Here is a 22,340-nt window from a genome sequence, read left to right as displayed (position 1 = left end):
GGTGTGTACCGTGTGGTATGCACCGTGCAGCTGTGGGTCTGCTGGGCCGCTGTGTCCGGCTGCGGACACGTGCCCCGGGGGATCGCTGTGCCTGCCCGGAGGGATCGCTGTGAGGGAGCCGCCCGTACCCCTGAGCGCTCTCGGCACTGCGCTGGGAGCTGCCGGTCCGCGGGTGAGGCGGCCCCGTGTGTCCCGCGGGGAAGCGGCACTTCCGCAGAAGTAAGGCTGCTGTGAGTGATTTCTTATTGCTCAAAAAGGCGAAAAGCTGCAGTTTCCGAACTTGATTCAGCGCACACCCAGTATGAAGCTGCCTAGGAAGCTCAAGAAGAGCTACGTAGAATTAGTATGACTGATAGCCGACACACACAAAAACTCAGGCTGAATTTTGCCCTTCTGTGAGCTCCTTTAGGAAGTCGCTGAGTTTTAACAGCTAAAATTGTTGCTATATATATACATATACCCGCTGTGGTATTTCTGTCAAATAACTTGATTGATGCAGACTTTCCAGAGGGCAAGCAATGGGATGGGGGTCTACTGGTGAGGTAAAAATGACCAAATGTCTTGGTTGATGAGATGAATTTACTTTTTGGTATGAAGTGATAAGTTTCATATACCATAAAATTAGGTTCTCTTTGTAATTCTGAGGTGGCTTTGAAGAATTGCTTATTGATACTAGATCTTAAATAATCTTAAAACATTGTATGTTAAAACTGTAATACTGGTAATGCATTAAGTATAGTGTTTAAAACACCATTAGAAGTTGGGGTTTTTTTGAGCCAGACCTGCAAATATTAGCTTATATATTATGTTTTAATGCCTTTTGCAGTTATATTTTCAAGCTTACGAGTTCTGCGTTTACAGATGCAGAATGAATATAGAAATTAAAATTAATTTAGCCTTATCTTTGTAGTGCAACTGGAAAGCTTCTGAAACAAGTGTTGTGGGATTTGTGAAAATGTTGATGTGAGTCAAGGCTATTGCAAAAGAATAAGTTTATTGAGGCAATTGTATTTGAAATATGTCAAGAGTAACTGTTTTCTTTTTATCTCTCGTAATTGTTCTGGAATAGCTTCGTTAAGTATAATATAAGTATCTAAATATAACGCTCACTATGACAGTAGCATTGGGACTGTCCATGGTGTAGTGTTCTGCATTTTTTGCAGCTCACAGACTAATTGCTGTGTCAAGAGTTAGTTTCTAACCTCTAAAAACTTTATTGCCCACTCTTGCTCTTGCCCTTTGTAGAGCTATTTTTTTTAATAGCTTCAGTTTATTTGAGCTAGTAAATGTTTCTTCCACCTTTGTTTTTCTTTTTCATCAAGTTAGATTCTCCTTACCTTACAGACATGAAGGTAGGTACAACTGTGTTCTTTGGTGTCCTAATTTGTTTCCAAAACCTGATCAGTCTGGGCATATCAAAAAAATCTTTTCAAGCAACACATTTACTGAGCTTCGGTAAAACATGAATTTGGAAACTCAAAGTGCATGCATTAGCATTGTTATAATGTGCTTTATACCTAAGGGAATGAACCTGAGATCAAATGTCTCCATGGCATACCAGGCAGCTGCTTATGTAGTAGTGATGATCTGTATTCCTGCATCAGCCCAGCTAAATTGTTCCCCTAATATCGCAGCTGTGGGCTGTTGTTCCTCCTGCGGTGGACTGGTTCAGTGTTACATGGTTACACAGCAGAGTATGTTCATTGTTGGCCTTCTGTTACTTTAAAAGTCATGAAGCTGAAGCTGTAGCTTGCTCCTGTGAACAAGATTTTAGTGATTTTCTGTTGTCATCAGTCGATCTTGCACCCCAGTGTCCCATGGTCTGTTTAGAATCTGACACTTCAGCCTCAGTGATAGATTGAGGGAGAAATGTTAGCCACAAGGTTTAGGGAACTTGAGGTGCCATGTGCTTGTGCTTGTCTTTTTTTTCTTTATCACTATAATTTAAAGAGCATCTGAAGTGTCTCTAGGTTCAAGATATTTTAGAGAGTACAAGATTGTAAAAGTTATATTTTCAAGTTGACTGTTCAGGTCAACTATATAGGTAACTTAGACATACAGTGCAGTTGCACTACTATATGTTTTTTTTTACATTTCAGGAGAAATAGTGGCAAATGTCTCTTTAAGGAAAATGGTGTGTACCACGTTTGAATTAACTTAGTGGTGAAACAAAATGCTCACTGTAAAGTTCAAAAGTTCTATTGTACCTCTTTTAAACCTTTTTACTATGGTTGACTTCAAATTAATTTGGACTTTCCCCCCAGCCCCAAATCTGATGATTCTGTCTGTCTTATTAAATACTATTCAGATGCATCAGCATTATGAAGGTTCTGGTGTTGATGTTTACTGTCCTGCAATTAGCAGGGTCTCTTGGTATTTTTGGTGCTTTAGAGTGTTGTGTCATCAGCATTTGATTCAGTATGGCATTAACTTGCATGTATAAGTGTTTTTCTTTTTTTTGAAGTTGTCTTATTTAGACAACTGTTTGATATGTTTGATCTTCTACCCCCTGGCTTTGAACATGTTCTAATGCCTGTTAGCTATGTGCCCATCTAAATGATCTTAAATGTGGTTATAGGCTTGTTAAAAATATGTATATAACAAACAAAAAGCTATAGATACCTGAGTTGTCTCACAGTGGAAGAAAGGAGAAACTGTCTGTAAACTGCCAAATTGTGGCATTTTTTCTTAAACAATTCTTAAACAGATAAAGTTAAAAACTGTGTTCTTTTTGCCCAGTTATACTGTTCTAGAGTCTTAAACTGAGTGATATTACTGCTTCATCTGTTTATATTCTTGTTAGCAATGATTTCAATCCAATATTCTTGACTCCTGTCCTTTTAGGCCTTTTAACGCCTCAGAACTTAGAGCGAGCTCCTATGCTGTCGTAGACTGTGATCAAGCAAGAAAGGAAGTCAGTGTCCGCACTGGAGGAGTGACAGATAAGTCATCAAGAAAGACTTACACATTTGATATGGTTGGTAACTGCTTGTCAAGTTGAGGACTTCTAGAAACAAGCTAGTACTTAGTGTGATGTTATACATTATTGTATGGATAAATCAGATGTGTTATCTTTGTGTCAATAGGTTTTTGGAGCTCAGGCAAAGCAGATTGATGTATACCGGAGTGTTGTGTGTCCCATTTTGGATGAAGTTATTATGGGCTACAACTGTACAGTGTTTGCGTAAGTAAGCCACTAATTAGTATTAGGAAATTTTATTTGTATTTTAGTTACTTGTTTACATTTTTATTTTTATTCTCATAGTTATGGCCAAACTGGTACTGGTAAGACCTTCACAATGGAAGGGGAGCGGTCACCTAATGAAGAATATACTTGGGAAGAGGTATTTTTTCACTCCCGAGATTTCTGTTGTCTGTACTGTAGTTCAAAGTTGGAAACTGCAGAAGGCTAAAGAAAACCAAAAGCTGATGCCTTTCAGAAGCTGACTTTCCTTCAATGTTTGTAGATTAACAAATAGTCTCGTTCGTATATGTGAAAAGCACAACTTTACATCTTTAATGTATTGCATTCAGCTCATGGCCATTTTTGTATGGAAGGTCATCTTTATTCTTGTTTATATCCAATCAGACTGTTTAGTTGAAACTCTACCCCCTAACTACAAATCTCTTTCAGTACATTTATAAATCAAATATTTCTTTTTAATTTATAGGATCCACTAGCAGGTATCATACCCCGTACATTGCATCAAATATTTGAAAAACTCACAGAGAATGGTACCGAATTTTCAGTGAAAGTCTCTCTTTTGGAAATCTATAATGAGGAGCTTTTTGATCTTCTGAATCCTACTCCTGATGTCGGAGAAAGACTGCAGATGTTTGATGATCCTCGAAACAAGGTTAGTGCTACAAAATTTATTATCTTGAGGCTTTCAGGATTGTTGAGAGACATATAATAAGCATGTATTACTTTCTGACAGAGGGGTGTAATTATTAAAGGCTTGGAAGAAGTAACTGTACACAACAAAAATCAAGTTTACCAAATCCTGGAAAGGGGTGCAGCCAAAAGAACAACTGCAGCTACTTACATGAACGCATATTCCAGGTACAAATCTTCCCCATTTCAGAAACCTTGTTTTGTTCTTTCTTAAACAGAATCTTACTGAAGAAGTAAGAAGCTAGTGCAAACATGACATCATCTTGAGATTGTTATCACAGTGCAGGCTGTCAAATGTGGGTTAGAAAGCCAGAGTTACAATTTCTTCTTTATTACATGCTGTGGGATGATTGCAGTAGGCATATGAAGGGGTATCATGGTTTGACCCCAGCCGGCAGCCAAGCCCACCCAGCCACTCACTCACTCCCCCACCTGCAGGTTTGGGGGAGAGAATTGGAAGTCTAAAAGCTGGAAAACTCATGGGTTGAGATAAAGACAGTTTAATAGGGACAGCAAAAGCTGTGCACACAAGCAAAGCAAGAAATCAATTCACTGCTTCCTATGATTCATCCATCTCCATGAGAGTAGGGCCCCATCATGTGTAAGAGTGACTTGGGAAGACAAATGCCATCACTCCAAATGTTCTCTCCACTCTTCCTCCCTCTTTCCCCACTTAATCCACTGAGCATATGGTCTGGAATATATCCCTTTGGTAATTTGGAGCCACCTGTCCTGTGTCTGCTCCCAGCCTCCCATGCACTCTGAACCTCCTTGCCAGTGTCACAGCATGAAAAGCCCTGACAACAACATCTCTGTATTATCAAACCTGTACACAGCACAAATCCAAAACACAGCTCCGTACCAGCTACTCTGAAGAAAACTAACTCCAACCCAAAAAATCCAGTAGAAAGAACATCATAAAATCGGAATGCTTCTCAAGTTAAAAATGGACAAGCTGTTTCTCCCTGCATTGTTTTTAACGTGAACTTCCCCTCTTGTTCAGGGTTTTCCTGCCTTGTAATTAATACATCCTTTGAAAATTTGCGGTGTCTACTTGGAACAGTAGCCCTGGAATTCCACATAACTGTAGCTGAGATAAAAGCATCATAATGTTCTTAATTAGATGTCTGGAATATTGAAGTTTAAGTATAACTCAAAGTTATGAAGTGAGCATTTTCAAAGCTTTCTATGCCTATGAAAACAGAAGACCTAAATCTGACAGATAAGTAAAATGCATTGTATGTACTAGCATGAGATAAATACTCCTTGCAGTAGATACTGTACATTTTCAAAAAGAAGGTTCCTTTCAATTTTGGAAGATGTTTTGTTGATATACCTGTATCAGAGAGGTGGGTTGTCTTTATTCTAGCTGTTCTTGGTTGATTGGGTGTTTTGGCCAGTCCAATTTACTAAATAAACTTGGTGTAAGAGTCTTGAGTATCCTTTCCTCTCCTCACCAGCAGTAGAAAATGATACACCAGGATTTGTTACTGAAGTTTGTAATTTCAAAATACCGCTAAGATCTGCTTTTTACAAATCATCACAAGACCCTCATTTCAAAATCTAGCTTCTGCAAAATTTGTAAAGTAGGTTGTGGAAGTTGGGGATAAGGTTATATGGCAATAAGGGCTGCTTCATATGGTTGCAGGTCACAGAATGTGATAGAAGCACCTGGGTCAAAACCAGCATTCTTTTTATTATTGCCTTCACATTCTTGAGCTGCAGATGTGGTATTTGTCACTGTGAACAAGTAGTGGTCCAGTGTTGCATCAGTAAGGAATGTACCCTGCCTCTATTGTATTTTAATTTCAAGGTATACTGAGTATGTCTGTCTACTGGTGGAAGGAAATGGGTATTTTCTACCACTGATTAGAACACAGAACTTATTTTGTCTGAGATTCCAGGGAATTTCGAGAATTCATTGTGCCTGAGGTGTTGTTCTATATATGGTCAGGCTGCTGTAATTTGATGTCTATGGCTTTCTATATATGTCAGCTTCCTGTAATAAAAACTTATTAAAGGAATAAGCTGAACCTAAAATCATCTTTACTATGAAAGTGGTGAAACACTGGAACATGTTGCCCAGGGAAATTATGAATGTTCCATCCCTAGAAGTGTCCAAGGCCAGGTTGGATGGGATTTTGAGCAGCCTAGTCTGTGGAAGGTACCCTTGCCCATAGTAGGGGGGTTGGAGCTCGGCCAGGTTGGATGGGATTTTGAGCAGCCTAGTCTCCTTGCTCATAGTAGGGGGGTTGGAGCTCCATGAAACCATTCCATGATTCTGTGATCTTAAACTGTATTACTATTTTTGATTGAAAAATTAATTGAACTTCTAATTTTTTAATATTGGATTCAGCTAGCTGCTGGATTTTCTTTGGCTGGATAAAGAAATTTACGTTCCTTAATCTCACATTCTGTAAAACTGCTCTTAGCATAAGGACTGAAAAAAAAAAAAAAAATCTACAAGTCAGTTTTCATGAGATGCTTGTGAGTTGAGAATACACAAATGTAAGCAAAACCAAGGCATTTCTCTTGCTTTTCCTTAAAATAAAATTTTCAGGATTGAATGAGTCAAATGTCATCCAGTTGCTTCAGCACTGGTTTTAAATACCACATTCATATGTACGCACACAAAATTGTACTTGGCAGAATAACTTTGTGTATTGAAAATGTAATTTGCAGTTCATGGGCTAAATGTATTCTCTATAGAGAGCACAGAACTTGCAGCAGTCGTATAACAAGTAGATATTTGGTTTTAATGGAACATCTGAAACGGGTTTCTTTTGCAGCCGTTCCCACTCTGTGTTTTCAATTACCATCCATATGAAAGAAACAACAGTAGATGGAGAAGAACTTGTTAAAATTGGGAAGCTAAACTTGGTAAGTATTTGAACTAAATGTCATTGATAGAATTTTTAGTCGTGAACTAGAGTTTATTAGTTTTTTCCTGATAAGGGGAAAATGATTGTTTTCATAAAGTGATATGAAGTCTCTTTGTCAGCTGAAAAATGTCAGTCCTATCTATCACCCCATTGTCTCCTGAAAAACTTGTAAACTCTTTTATGTGTTCTGCAAGACTTTGGGGCAAGCATTCTTCGGGGTGCTTGAGACAGAAGCATAACCTGCCTTTCAGGTTGATCTTGCAGGAAGTGAAAACATTGGTCGATCAGGGGCAGTTGACAAGAGAGCTCGTGAAGCTGGAAATATCAACCAATCTCTACTGACACTAGGAAGAGTTATTACTGCTCTAGTGGAAAGAGCCCCTCATATTCCATACAGGGAATCTAAACTCACAAGAATCCTTCAAGACTCTCTTGGAGGACGGACAAAAACATCAATAATTGCCACAGTTTCGCCTGCATCTGTAAATCTTGAGGTAAAATTAAAGTCTGAAAACCTCTTCCTAAAATAAATATTTTGCTGATGATACAAAGGTATGAGTTTATTCCACAGCTTGACCTAGGGTTACATCTGTTTTTCACAGGAAACATTGAGTACACTGGAATATGCCCATAGAGCAAAGAACATAATGAACAAGCCTGAAGTTAATCAGAAGCTAACAAAAAAAGCTCTTATTAAGGTAACAAGACATATATGTCTTACAAAATGAAGTTACAGGTTAGGCTTGACTTTTTGTTAATGTAGTTTTTACTGTGTGGGAGTTATGAGTATGGGAGAAGCTGAAACTAGTAGCAGTGCTTTTCTGAAGTGATTTTAATTACTGAACTGATGCTTTTAAACTAGAGCTGCACTGGTGTAGCATTAGTCCCTGCAGATATTGGAGCTGTTAATAAGACTAAAGTTGAACAGAGGGCTATTGCTACTGTGACTGTGGGTATTACATGTCTGCAATTTTGCACTTTCCCTAGAAAGTGCTTGAATTAAAGTGAACTTGTCAGTAAGTACAAGTGGGGAGCCAATGTAAAGTAGCTCTGCCCCTAAGGAAGGTGTGATTCCCATTGTAAGCTGCTAAATGCAACCAAGTATGACCTTCAAATGGAAGGTTTCTATGCTCTACATATAGCCAATATATATCCAATGATATGAATTTTAATGGTGCTATACTGAACTTAGAACAGAAGTGAAGTGCTTTGCTCTTATGTTGATGCAAAACTTCTGTAGAGCACTACCTTTGTGAAGTATCTGTTAAGCTGAATATCAAAACTGAAATAGAAATTTTCAGGTTCACATGTGATTGTTTCTTTATGCAGGAATACACCGAAGAGATTGAGCGTCTGAAGCGAGACCTTGCTGCTGCACGAGAGAAAAATGGAGTCTATATTTCTCTTGAAAACTATGAGTATGTGTGCGAAATTTCTATAAAATAACTAGCAACAAATCCGAGATACTGGGTACCTGTCCTTATACAGGAATACCTTCAGATCTGTTTTCAATCCAGAAAGTTGAAGATAGTTAGGAAAACTGAACTGTTTTGTCAACTTGTTCTTTCAAAATTAACTATTATACAGATAAAATCTAATAGGCTTGCACTGAGGAATTTCTGTATGTGTGGAACTTACCATAAGCATTACCCAGCATGCAGATTTACACGTGGAACTTTTTTTTTTTTTTCAGTGGAAGCTCATACAGGAAAGCAAACTTGATGTATTTAACTTCACTTTTAATAGGGGTAGTTTGCATAGAAAGTTTGCAATGGAAAATTGCCTTAGATCTTTTCTGCCTTAAGTGAAAATTACCTGCTATTCATATAGAATTTAGCAGTACTTATTTTTTGAAATTACTGAAAATGTAGTGAGAAATCTTGAAATTGGCTCTTACTTGACTAATTTGTTTGTTTATTTTAATCCTTGCTTGAGAGCCCTTAATGGAAAGCTGACGGTTCAGGAAGAACAAATTACAGAGTATATTGACAAAATCAGTGTCATGGAGGAAGAAGTGAAAAGGGTAAGTGATATTTTTCAACTGTGTCTTAAATCTGCCAAAAAATGGAAGAAATTCATTGCTCCTTTCAAAAGGCGGAAAAAAGTTTGAGGAAGGAACAGTCAGAAGATTCTTTTTATTGTTGTTCTTAAAGTTCCCCAATTAGCTTACTGGTCCTTGAAGTTAGGAATTTGAAATAACATTTATGAAATTGCAGGTTGCAATATTTATTTCTAAAGCTGTTTTCATGTCTACTACTATAATTTGCTTTGCTGCATTTTCAGCCAAAAATCTGCTTGTAAAATGGTATCATCTCAGTTGACAGGCATCTGCTTAGGAGCAAAGAATATGGGGAGAGAGGTCATGAGCTCCCATTAACAAACTACATGAAAATTGGAGCTCCTTGCTTAAGAGAAATGTAGATATTAATTTGCTGGTATATGTAACTCTTCTATGTAATCAGCTTTACTGACGCTTTTCAATCTATCTGATTATGTTTGTTCGGTGGGTTTATTTTCCTTGTGCTGTAACAGTAGTTTGCTCTTGTATTTTGAGAGGGGAAGCAAGGCATTATCACAGTGAGTGAGAATGGTTGGCTTGATATTTTCAGTGATTACAAAGACTATACAAACCTGTAGTTTAGGTTTAAGACCTGAGTCCTACAGCTGAAATTGCATTGCTAGATGACAATTTGCCTTTTGGCATTGTCACATAATTTGAGAGATGTGAAATGAGACTGTCAGATTTATAAAAAGTGATGTTGTCTTTTTGATGATTGCCTTCCTATTTAGGTCACTGAACTATTCAGAGTCAGTAAAAATGAACTTGAACAATGTAAAACAGATCTGCAAATCAAGGAGAAAGAACTGGAAGAAACCCAAAAAGATCTACAAGAAACCAAGGTTCAGCTGGCTGAAGAAGAATATGTGGTTTCAGTTTTGGAAAATACTGAACAAAAACTTCATGGCACAGCTAGCAAGGTTGTCACAGTTCTTGTACCTACTGTAAATCAGCTTCCTATGTTTAGGAGGTTCATGGGCTATTCAAGGAAACCCAATTGTTGGTAAAGCATGATGTGAGTGGGACAAGACCTGAATTTAAGATGGAAAACTAGGATTAGATTGCAGGACTTTCTCTGTGGTAGTATTGACAGTTGACTGCTAAACACTCTGGTTGGTCTGAAACTAACTTTACCTCAGGCCAGTTTGTCATGGGATTTCCAGTGCTTTGCAGTATCTATTATCATGAGTTGTTTTGCAGAATAAGTAATTTTCTTTCAAAATCTTACAAGAGGTCCTGCAAAACAATAAATTATACATAACTGAAGAAGCTGGTCTAGTGGAACATGTCCCTGCCCATGGCAGAAGGCTTAGAATTAGATGATCTTTAATGTCCCTTCCAGCCCAAACCATTCTATGAACTGGGGTAGAAAAATAGCAAAAAGCTTTGACTAGTGTTGCCCTCTGTGTTTTAGGGTATGGCTTTGATGTGTTTGTAGATTGGTTGTAACTATCAAAAAAGACTTGAGGTTAGGGAGAGAGAGTGTCCTGCTATTTAAACTGCAAAGTGATGAAACGTGTATCTTCAGGCACCATGACAATTTCTTTCTATTTGGATTCCTGTAGGATTGGGAGGGAATGCCTGGTTTTTACATGTGGGTTGTGGAGTGTTTGTGTGAGACAAATAGGTGCAGAAATTATTTATGCTCACTACAAAACCAGGACTCCACTATTTATATGAATTCTAAGTTATTTATCGCAGGACTAGTACTAGAAACCTCTTGCTTGAGTACTATATTAAAGAATGTATTTACTATCAGACTGTTCAGAAAAAAGTTGAACTCCTTAGGTATTTTTCAGTTACTATTCTGGGATAAATTATACCTTAATTCCTTAAATACTGAGGAAGTAATTTATTAATGCTTTGATTTTAAAGCCAGACCAAATGGTCTCTAGTAGGTAACTTTTTCCCATGTTCTAAAAGTATAAATGACATAACAGCAGGGTCTGGAACAGTTGTAATTTGATGGTGCAGAGGGAAATACCTGTTTCCTAGAGAGTTAACTCCTTTAAGTCAGAACTATTGTTGCTTTTCCTTATATAATATATGCTTGACTCCTTGTTTAAAGACTTACTAAAATACTTTAAAAATTATAGTTACTTAGTACAGTGGAAGAAACTACAAGAGATGTATCTGGGCTCCATGCGAAACTGGACCGTAAGAAGGCTGTTGATCAGCACAATGCTGTTGTCCAAAATACATTTGCAGGACAAATGAATGCTTTGTTCAGCAAAATACAAGATTCAATTACTGAAAACAGTTTGAAGCAGCAACAGATGTTGACATTTTACACAAATTTTATAGGTAAGTGTAATACCTGTATCAGTAGTCATCCTGAATTTTTGCAATAGTGATCTCAAAGACCACTTCCTAAAATGTACCTGTTTTAGGAAAGGAGAACTGGCTTTATTTAAGTGACATATTGATTACAGTTGCACCAGTAGTAATGTATCTGGGATGATCCACAGCCTTCCTGTGCTGTAAGGGGGATTAAGGTGATGAGTAATAAAAAGAGTTCCTATTTTACAGTGGAACTTCAAAAAAATTTGTAACTCTTGATTTCTTTTGTAGGTGACCTCCTGTCTACCAGTTCTTCTACAGCAGATATTCTTGCATCAGTTGTATCAGCATCTTTTGCCTCTTTTAAAGACTTGGTGTCTACTGAAGTTTCTCACATGTCTGAAAAAATAACACAGCATGAGAATCTATCACTTGATTGTAAAGCTGAACTGCTGAGATTAATTGTTAGTACATTTGCATACTCTTACTTAGATACTTAAAACTGGTTTTGATCAAAAGGGGTTCTGTAAATATATAGATTTTTTTTCTGATGCTCTTTACCTGTATCTGCTTCACCACCTAACCATGATTATGTCCCTCCCCACTTCCCCTTCCATGTCACCCCCACAGGGGGTAATATACTATATAGCATATACTGTCATAACAGAGCGCATGGGTATGTACATAATAGCTTCTTACGAATGTAGATGATGGAGCAGCCATATTCTGGTTTACTTTTTTTTTCCCCCTCTTCCTAGGAGGAACACAAAACTGGATTAGGAAGAGCAGTAAATAGCTTGACACCAGTGGTAGAATTTGTCTTGGGGTTAAACAGTCAGTTTCAGAGTAACATGAAGAAATATTCTGCTGTGGCTGACCAGGTAATGCACAAAACCTGCCTCTTTGCCTTGTGTTCTTCTATTTTATTTAATTTACAGGTAACATGTCCTTTGTTTTTCTGCAGTATGTCAGTGTTTCCACTTCTTGTCTGGCCTTTTCCCCTTTGTCTTGTCCCATGAGTTCTACCTTTTAACTTTCAGACATTTTTCCTCTCCTAAGTGTGGTAAATTTGCCTGTTACCTGTATTGGCACAGCTGCTTGCCTAAGTGCCACAGTAGAACGGTAAAACATGGATGCTTAAATCTTTATATAACAAATATTTGATGATACATTTAATATACTGTCCCCTGTATTTTAGAAATCTAAAAAAAAGTCAACTTAGACAAGTCTTACCACTCCAAATTTTTTCTGCTGTCATACCAAACTTCTTCTATAGTCCCTTTGATTCCTGGGGAATGCGATGCTTTATCTTGTTAACAACTGTAAATGCAAACAATACTGTGCTTATTAAAGTCCTTTGCTTCAATTTATAGTTCTAGTCTATCTCATGATACTTGTGTAGAACTGCAGCCTCTTTAATTTCTTTTTTTTTTTCTTTCCCTTTTATCTTTATTAGATAAAATTTCTGGTGACCTGTTTCTCTTACTGAAACACTTTTCCCTCCTGTCAGTTACAGCTCATGTGAAATAACTCTCCTTGTCCAAGAGGTTTTTATTGGACTTAGACAGGAGATAGTCCGTGGCTTACCAGCTCTTGCTGTACCTTGTCTACTTCTCTATTTTGTTTACCTTGCATGCCAAATTTTGTGTTTGGAATAGCCCCCACACTAAGTTCCAGTCTCAAACTTCAGATTGTTCCAAGTGTTACTCTCTGCCTTTTATGCACAATACTTCATTAATGCCTTTTGACAATTTCCTTGGGGTAGAGTTTGTTTCTGTATCAATTTTGCTGGGAAAAAATATCAGTTTCTTGAATAAAGATATAAATATCTAACTGTAAATAAAACTTTTTTTTTTAAGATGGAGGGCCATAAAAAGGAAATGGATACTTTCTTTGGAGATCTTTTTCTCACTCTGAAAAAAATACAGGAAGAAACAGCCACTGGCTTTGCTCAGCTCCAGCATAATTGTGACAGTTTAAAAGAAGAAGTGGAAATGACGAGGTTGGCACAAAGAAAGGTATCCTTAGAGTAAGAAAACATCCTAACATCAAGTGTGATTGCTTGCTTTGATTTAAACTCTTATGTGGTAGTAGACCATTATACTTGCTTCAGGAAAAAAAGCTAGGAGGACAGTAACTTGATCCTAATTATTTTTACTTCTTGTTAGGCTGCTTTAAGTAGTTTATGTAGGAATGTAACAAATAAATCCTTCCCCTTGCTGTGAGCATATCCAATATATGTGCATTTACAAATGTCTCCGAAAGCTAAGAGTCTGTATCTTCACAAAAATTGTACCTTCTGCTTTAGAAGTGCAAAACTCTGCATTTTCTGCATTTTTAATTCAGGCATTCAAGTACCCTTTAAGACTGTTGAAAAGTGCAGAATAACAGTGAAACTTGTGGTATTTTTCTTAATAGAGCGCAGCCAAATTGATGTCTTTACTGCAAAGCCAGCTCGACCTCTTTGCTCAGGAGACTCAGAAGAACTTAACTGATGTACTCACAAAGAATGGAAGCCTGAAGACCACCATCACTGCTATGCAAGAAAATGTTCACCTGTAAGGAGTGCATTATTTTTGCTGTACACTTATGCAAGATAAACTATATACGAAGAGAACTTCAAAATTGGATGCTCTTCATATTTATGTGCTTATAAAGCCTGCTGGGCATGGCCTGCACACAGAGTGTAGATCATAGTTTGCCTTTCCCCAGAGTAAACTAGTTCTGAAAGGCTTTCCCTCAAACTTGTCTCCTGAGCATGTCCCATAAGAGTGTATCATTTTGGGAGCAATGTGCTGAGGAGCGTCCCTCAGTGTCTGGACTTCAGAACTCCATATTGTAAAGGTTTAGCTTGAAGCATAAAAATGTATCTGTTGCAATATGCTTCATTCAATTGCAGACTGAATAGCTAAGGTCTTGCCAAAGTTGTTCTTAGTTTGTGGTTAGGGTCTTTTGGTTTTCTTTTGGGCTTTCTTGGTTGGTGGGGATTTCTTTAACAGTCCTGCTCCTGGAAGTGCTGCAAATTTACTAAGTAGAACAACAGCGTTATAATTAACTGGTTGGATAGAACTGTGCTGTTTCACTGCTTCTGGTCTCATTCTTCTAAAAATATACTGTGTTAAAATCTACCTTTCAGAATCTCTGAACTCTTACAAATATGTTGTTGCAGGAAAACTACAGACCTAGTCAGCAGTGCAAATTCCAATCACAGCAAATTTACTGCGTCTCTGGATAATTTCTCTCAAGAGCTCAGGAGCATAAATGCTGAAAACAAGACAATGCTAGAAGAATCCAATGACCACTGTCAACATCTTCTCAGCAATCTCAAAAATGTATCTCAGGATACCAGTACATGGGGTGAATTTACAACTGCGCAGATGGTCAACTTCACTAACCAGCAGCTATTGTCATTCAAGGATGAGAAACAGCAACTTCAGTGTTTACAAAAGGTACCTATACTCCTTTGGAGTCTAATGCAATCTCCTGAGACAAAGTTTACTGCAGAATTTGTAGAGCTGAGAATAAAAGTTCTTGGTTATAGTCAGAACAAAAGTATGTTTTTTTTGATAGCAGACTCATGTTACTGAGCTTAAATACATGTAATCAGAGGAAATCAAAAGCCTAAATTAAGAGGGAGACTTTGAACTTCAAGTGCACATAACCTCAAAAAATGGTGTCATGATTAATGCCATACAGCTAACTTGCATTTGTAATCTGGGCATTTTACATTATCTCAGTAGTGTTTATCTCTGATTCTAAAGCTTTATCTATCAGTACTGTCCCTGGGAGATGCACGGTGATCAAATGCAGGCTATTTTCTGGAGGATGCAAATTACTTTACTGGTCAGATTGAATCAATATGGGAGAAAGCATTCCTTTTCAGTATCTACTAGTTCTGGCCTCTTAGATAAGAGTTTCTCTCTCGGTTTTTTGGGTTTTTTTCATTTCCATCACAAACTTCCCATCCCACCCTTGTTTTATTGTTGAAATAGGCAAATTCAGTATTTTGCGAACTTGCAGGAGGAAAAACTCAACCAGAAACTTCCTTCATGCAGAATCACAGAATATTCTGAATTGGAAGGGATCTCTGAGGATCGAGTCCAACTCTAAACTGTTAAAAGCATTTGTGGTCTCAAGATGTCTCTGTTCTAGTGCTTGTAGGATGTTCACGTTCGGTTGGATATCCTAATTCTGTGCAGGGTTTGTGCATAGAAGCATGAGGAGTCTGATCTGAGCCAGATGGCATCATCTTTATTCTTATGACTAGCTTTATAAAATGATCATACTTTCTAAGAAACTGATTCTCTTCTGAAGGTAGCTCTCAAAATGAGAGTGTAAAACTGGCACTGAAACTTCTCAATTTGAGGTCTCTCAGTTGTTTCGTTTCAGGTCATGTCATTAATCACGCACCACATCTTAGAAAAGAGGCCATAACCTTACCTTTCCTGTTAACTTGGTGTTCTTAGTTGGGTTGGTTTTTTTGTTTCATTTTCAGAAAAATGAAGAAAACTGTGATAAAGCAATAGCTGAAATTGCTGACCATATTGGCAGAAAAAAGGCTGCTGAGGGGAAGGTGCTGAATGGCCTTCTTGATCAGATAAAGGTGGATCAGGAGATACTTGTGGAGCAGAAGCTGGCACTTAAGGAGGAAGTACAGCATGGGCTAACTCAGGTTAATGGTTTCCTGCAAGAGGATCTTAAAGTGGATATTTCAACAGGTATTTAAGCAGGCTGGGGACAGAATTCTTACAGAAAACAATTTGAGTTCCAGAATTCATAAGGAAGGTTAATGTCACCAAAATATAACTAGCAGCCTTACATCTTTAAGATGTGTGCAAAGAATGGAGACTGAACAAAGCGTGATTTCTGTATTGAGTTGATGTATAATTGAGGATTTGAAATTAAAGCAAACACTGAAAAGTGTAAAATCTTCATTGAAGGGACAACTCCACAGAGAAAAGACTACTTCTATCCAGTCACACTCGTGAGAACAGAGCCCCGGGAAGTACTTCTAGAGCAATTAAGGCAAAAGCAACCAAATCTTGATGCTATGCTAAGCAGTGTGATAAAGGAGGTGGAGGATAATGCAGGGCAGGTACGTATATAAATGGCAAATGAGGCTCTTGAATGAAAATTTCACGTCTTGGAGGTTTTTCCATGCCCTTGTGGAGGTTGACTGGAACCCCGGGGCTGTTGTAGCCTTTGTGTTTTATGGTGTACTTGGACTCAAGTGTGTTGAGCTTATGACAAAAACATTCTCTTGAAAAATAAGCAATGATATTAATAATTTAGATTTCTCTTCTCTTTTCCAAAAATGGAAGTTCCATGTCTTTGATTGATCTGATCATGCTTAGTAAATTCATTGAGGAAATTCAGACATTAAATATATTTTCTGAAAAACTTCTATTTTAGGACCTGTTGGAAGAGGAAGGAGAGTTGCAAGAATCCAGTGAAAGCCTTGCTTGTGACAAATACTTAATGGATACCAATGTCTATTGCCACACAAATGGTGGCATTCCTTTTTTCCAGGTAACTTCCACAGATAAGCAAAACAGCAATGTATTTGAGAGAAGAAATATTGTTCTGTAATAATGCTGTAGTTTCAAGTCACTTATATTTTAGTGTAGTCTCACAACTTTAAATCTTGTAGATAATGAATGCTTTGTTAAACTTGAGCTAAAGCAACAGCAGATTCTGGTTGCAGTTAATAGTGGATAAAATAATGTGGATTTCTGACAAGCTGGACAGACAGTTGAAAACTCCTCAGCAAATAATCCTGCATGAAGAAAATGGTCATAATTTGCTATAGAAATGTGTGTTAATGGAAGAGTTGAAATTATGTGGAGTGTTTTTTAGAGGCCTGACAGAAATATTGGCATTCTTGAGTCTTCATGGGTTGGGTTTTTTTTACTTAAATGCTTCTGACCCTTTTGCTTTACCAATGTATCAGTGTAAACTTCTTGGTATGTTAGTCTAGGGGTTTTCGTGCTGGGGAGAGCATGTGTTCTTGTTGTGGATCCTTTAAAAATAGCTGCTGAGGTTCTGTATGTCTACAGTCAATCTCTTTAGTAAATGCAATCTATTAGGAACCTTTTTTAGGAGTTATGTCAACTTTTTTTCTCAGGGCACAATGTACTGCATTGCACATGAGCAAGAAGTCTTTAATTTCTTTGTATTCTCTTAACATTGGGTATTTTCTTTAAATCCCAGCACAAAAGAAGTGTCAAAAAAGGTAAAGAGAACAAATCTGCAACTACAGTGGAGAACAAAACAGAGGATATGACGGAAGAGTTTCTTCAGAAATCTAAGCATCCTTTAAGATTGCTGAACTAAGATATATTCACTGCAGATCCCTGTTTTTAAATATTCCTATCTTACTGTCTTACTGAGCCATAACTTTTTTTGGTTATTCTCTGTCTCTCTATATAGTGACATAGTGATGCAAAGTTGAATCAAAAGATGTCCCTGCTCAATCTCATGCCTTGGTCCCATTTTATATGTTGCAGCTTGTGAAGTTTTAAGAAAAAAAACCCCTGCAGATTATGGTGCTGTTATGTTAAACATATATGTATGTTGTCAAGTAAGAAATTATTTTCTGTTTCTCAGTAGATCTAAAATACCAGAAAGGGATGTGGAAATATGCTTTGTTAGAATTATCAGTTACCATTTTATGTATGAATTAACTGTAAATAACTGTTCTGGTTTTTATACCTGCTTTTTATTCCAGTTCCTCTCTTTTGACTGTGATACTTCAAATAAATTGATACATGGAAAACAAATGTACAAGCACCTCACTCAGAGTAACTTACCTAATTTTCTTATGGTGCTAGGTTTAACTTAGCTAAAATGTTACCAGCTATGTCATAAGTCTTGTGCTGTCAGAAGAGGATTGTTCTCTCCCTTGTTTCATAAAATACAATAGCTTTATTTCAGTGCCTCCTCATTCTGTGAAATTTAGTCATATTGCTGGGTCTTGGGCTTTTTGTTTGCTTGAACCCCACTTTTCTTACCTTCCTCTTAACTTGTAGATGTGAGGTGTTGGTTGGGACACAATGCTAGTCAGGTTCTGTATCACAAACTGTGGTAGCATTCCTTTAAGATCTAGGTACTTAACATTAAAACACACAAACTTGGTTACAAATGCAGCTTCTATGTTGTATAATAACGGTGAATTTCCAGTAATCTACAGTAGCATTTGACCAGCTGCTCTTTTCATGCTCCTTATCTGGAAATTTGAAGAAAACTTCAATCTGCAACATGCTAAAGAAGTAGATGAATAGGATTATGATGGGAGTAGGGAGAGACACTGGAAGGTAACCATAATTACATTGAAGCACTATTCTTAGATAATTGTCCAAACATGATTTAAGAGATTTTCCCCTTTTCTGTATTGAGCTTGCAAGCTTACATTGATGTTTCTTCAACTAGGTGATCGGTATATTTATTTGTCTTTGACCAAGTATGTCAGCTAGTTATACCCTGGACACCATTCAGACAGCACTTTGCAGTCCTGCTGCTAGAGCCAGAAAGACATCATTTGAAGTGTACCCTTGCACTGTTTCTCTGAACTGTAGTATGAGGGAGACCATTAATCAGTTGTCTTTCTGAACTATCTTGCCTCTTAATTATCCTCTCTTTCACTGCTGTGGGCAAAGCTAATTGCTTTCTGACAGTCTAGTAGCGGGAAGAAAAGCATTAATTCCCTTTCAAATGACTAAAGCACAAATACAGCTTTGTTTTTTGGGTTAAGTGGGAGGCAGCTTAGTATCATCTTGGTACCTACTTTTATATACTGGGTCTTTCTCCTGCTGTAAGGGACTTGAAGCACTGGAAGGTGCAAGACTTTTCAGTCTGTTTGGAGTATTGTCAAATTCTGGCACCTAAAACTTAATGGGCTTAATTCTCCAGGGTCTGGGATCCATTTTCTTTTACCACATGCCTGTTAACACTGACTAGATATTAGCATAATCTTCCACAATGGTTCAAGAAATCATTTATTAACTAAAATTAAACCGCAAGGGTTGATCCCACAGTTGTACTGAATAGCCTAAACCAAATGGAAGAGGCTTGTGCAAGCCTTTCACCCTACTACATTTTCCCTGTGGAGTTGACAGGATTAGTATGAATAAACAAACTGGAATAGCCAGTGACTGAGGAGGCTTGCATCCACAAAATCATACCATATTTTGTGCTCCCTATCTTTATCCTCTCTGAAACTCTACCTTGGCTGTTTGATTCCTGCAGTGCCGGCACAGCCTGCTTTCCTTAGCAGGTGTATGAATTTCAGGGGCTGCTTCACGCTTTCTCTTTTTCTAAAGTAGCCCTTGGAGTCGTGTTGTTCTTTGTTTGCAATACTGGCAGTGATCTGCTGATCATTGTTCTGTTGGCCCGGGTATCCAGAGGTCACACCAAAGCCGAATAGGATGAAAAATTGGGATGCAGAGCGTGTCCTGGCTTCTGTCCGTGCCTCCTCTCCCACTAGATGGCTCTAACACTAAAGGTTGGTCTGAGCTCAGGTACTGCCTGCTAACCAGGACTTGGAAATACGGGGTTTGCCAAGCTTTTCCTCAAGCATCTGTCAAAAAACCATTTCGAAAACTAATACTGAATTTATGCTTCCATATACAGAATTCTATACTCAAGCTTCAGTAGGGGGTGGTTTTATGAAGAGCTACATTTGTGTAAAAGATGATCTACTGCCATGTCTTGGGTTTTACTGTAGGGCTGATAGACCATTTTGGTAACTAAATTCTTGTCCTGGCCTGCTCTCTGTGTTCCTCACCACATGGGCATTGCCCAAAGCAGAAAGCAGTGCTAATTTGTTTTGGTGTATTGTATGATGTATAACAAAGAAAAGAAGGGTAAGAAAAATAAAGCAACAGTTGCTTCTTGTGCGCACTCGTAAGGGGACAAAGGGCCATGTCCAGGCTAACTTACCTGGTGGTTTGATTTTATCCTTTACATAAAGGCATCCTTTACAAGAAGGGTACAAAGCCCTTTCCACAGAATAACTAGCCAGGTCACACCCACACTGACTCAAGCCAGCTGAGCATGAGGGAGAGTTGTCGTGACTGGGGCTGCGGTGTATGGCCACATTCTAATTAATCTGATGATTATTGTTTGGATTCTAGATTAATGGTTAAGTGAGACAGCTCTTGATTTAACAAAAAATTTAGATACAATGAATACAATGTGGGGAAATTAAATAAGGAAAAATAAGTTTAAATGCTTGTAAAGGGTGAAATGCAGATAGAACAATAAGAGGGCCAAAAGAAGCACAGACAACTAAGTCACCAGCTTCCTCTTCTAGTGAAAAATGAGCAGCCAGGAAAAAGGAAGGGAAACTTCCTGCTTCCTCCTGGAAATCAGGGAGTTGCAGCACTTGCTGCATCAGAGTTGTTGGGGGATGCAATGTTTATTTGAAGAGAGAAAAGAAGACTAAGCTTGACTGGCTGCTATTGATGACTGCCTTTATTTTCGGTATCAAACAATTGCATGGGGCTAGAGAGGAGTGAGGAGAAGGTGCAGAGTTGCTAGACTGCTTTTCTTTTTTCTGCTAGGTGTCAGTCAGCATTGCAATTAGCTGTTAAAAGGGTAGAGGAAATAAGAGGAAGCCTTTAACTCTTTGGAGTGATAAAAGAAAAAAAACTAGGAAGAACTGGAAAAATAAAGTTAACATTCCTTTTCCATCAAAAATAAGGGGAGAAAATAAAGTTCTAATGTTTGAGAGCATTAGAAACAGGAAAAGAAATATATTTGCTAACTATGTATTTTAAAATTTATGCCTTTTAAACAAGTGTTTACAACCATTTGACTACTAATTTTTCTTCCCTGTTACAAACTCCTTTTTATGGTAGAGGGCAATGCTCTATAAACTGCATGCCCACCCATGCAGTTACTTTATAAAGTTAAACAATAAATCATGCTATGCTTTGCATTCATAGGCTTGAAGTGACAGGGTTCTATAGGTGAGATGCAGACCACCTAGCAAAGCAGGCTGGCCTTGGAGGGTGAACACAAGCTCAATCCAAGCAGCATTGCTGTGCTCAGTCTTGAAATCGTTAAAGGTACAAGCACAGCGAATGCAGTGAAGTGAACATTTACATTTCTATGTTATATTTCTAGACTTCTCATATACTCTTTGGCTCCCTAGAAAAGGGTCTAGCTACTAAAAGGACGGCATTGGGATAGCCACACAAGTGCTCTTCAGACAGGTAAAAAGGAGTAAATGCTTGGTCTAGCAGTCTCTCATCAGGGAAGAGCTTAGAAACAAGCTGCCTCTTTCACATTATGTCTGAAAATCGTTCCATTTTTCCAGCTTTCTACAACTTTATGATTGTCAGTTTTCAGGTGGCACAAAGTTAAATTTTATAAAATAATGGAAGTTAACTGGATTGCTTTCTTTTTCTCCAAAATATTAAACCTATATAAATATTCCCTTGACTTCCTTAGTTATACTTGAAATGCTTTTGTCACTCTTGGTCTGTTTATAACCTAATCATTGTAATTCAAAGAATGAGGCACAATGAAACTTTGAACTTGACTAGTGCATTTCCTTTATTAAAAATGATCAAATAAAGGAATGAAATAAACAGAAATATCATATAAAAGTACGTTCGATTTTTGCAGAGCTTCTCAGTTCTTGTCAACATATATTTTTTTGTTATAACTTTATTCTGAGAATGTCCAGAGCACTAAAGTTACTATGTGAAGCATTTTTTTTATGTGATAAAGAATTTTCTTTTCATAGCCATAGGTTAATTTAAAAAAAAAATTTTCCCTAATTAACGTCGAAGTTTCGTAAAGCAAAAGATAACAATTAGCAGGAAAGAATATATTCTTTTTTAGCATTTTTAAAACAGATTAAATACACTGTAAGATACTTCTCTTCCTCCCCAGCCTTTTGAGTAATAGTAACGACTGTTGCTTCTCCAAGGACTGATTTCCCCACTGCACAAGTCCAGTCTTGCTAATTCTGCTACAATCACTTGACTTACAGTAAAGTGGTAAGATGGAGGATCAGAATCTCCATTTTCAAAAGTACACACTGAGTGTGAAAATGATGCCTAAAAAACCCACAAAACAATTTAAGGCCCTGTTAGGTCTCTATGGCCAAAACATTCCATGGTGTTTGGAAGGATTTGTCTAGCCAAGGGGGGAAGTCGTTTTCATGCCTAGTTCTGTATGCTTTTACAGGTACTTCAAGCATAGCTACTTCCCCTAC

General features: G+C 37.7%; 1 protein-coding gene across 1 annotated transcript; it reads left to right on the top strand.

Moving 5' to 3' along the window:
* Positions 1–2,719: 2,719 nt before the first annotated feature.
* KIF11 (kinesin family member 11) lies at positions 2,720–21,637 on the top strand. The gene is made up of 21 exons (XM_017726059.1): positions 2,720–2,977; positions 3,087–3,184; positions 3,266–3,344; positions 3,672–3,857; positions 3,939–4,063; positions 6,685–6,775; positions 7,029–7,271; positions 7,380–7,475; positions 8,107–8,195; positions 8,713–8,800; positions 9,568–9,756; positions 10,933–11,140; positions 11,408–11,580; positions 11,875–11,997; positions 12,976–13,134; positions 13,535–13,674; positions 14,286–14,565; positions 15,612–15,834; positions 16,057–16,211; positions 16,529–16,645; positions 17,327–21,637. The coding sequence occupies exons 1-21, from the start codon at positions 2,975–2,977 to the stop codon at positions 17,447–17,449; spliced, it is 2,988 nt and encodes a 995-aa protein (XP_017581548.1). The 5' UTR covers positions 2,720–2,974; the 3' UTR covers positions 17,450–21,637.
* Positions 21,638–22,340: the final 703 nt, after the last annotated feature.

Source organism: Corvus brachyrhynchos, unplaced genomic scaffold (genome assembly GCF_000691975.1).
Source record: "Corvus brachyrhynchos isolate BGI_N302 unplaced genomic scaffold, ASM69197v1 scaffold61, whole genome shotgun sequence".
Classification (NCBI taxonomy): Eukaryota; Metazoa; Chordata; class Aves; order Passeriformes; family Corvidae; genus Corvus; species Corvus brachyrhynchos.
This window is presented reverse-complemented; position numbering and strand designations above follow the sequence as displayed.

What these genes read in the sequence shown, in the direction of transcription:
- KIF11 (XM_017726059.1), top strand. An exon ending in AAGAATATACTTGGGAAGAG is followed by an intron (nt 3,345 to 3,671) that starts GTATTTTTTCAC and finishes TTTAATTTATAG; the next exon opens with GATCCACTAGCAGGTATCAT. An exon ending in AACTTCAGTGTTTACAAAAG is followed by an intron (nt 14,566 to 15,611) that starts GTACCTATACTC and finishes TTTCATTTTCAG; the next exon opens with AAAAATGAAGAAAACTGTGA.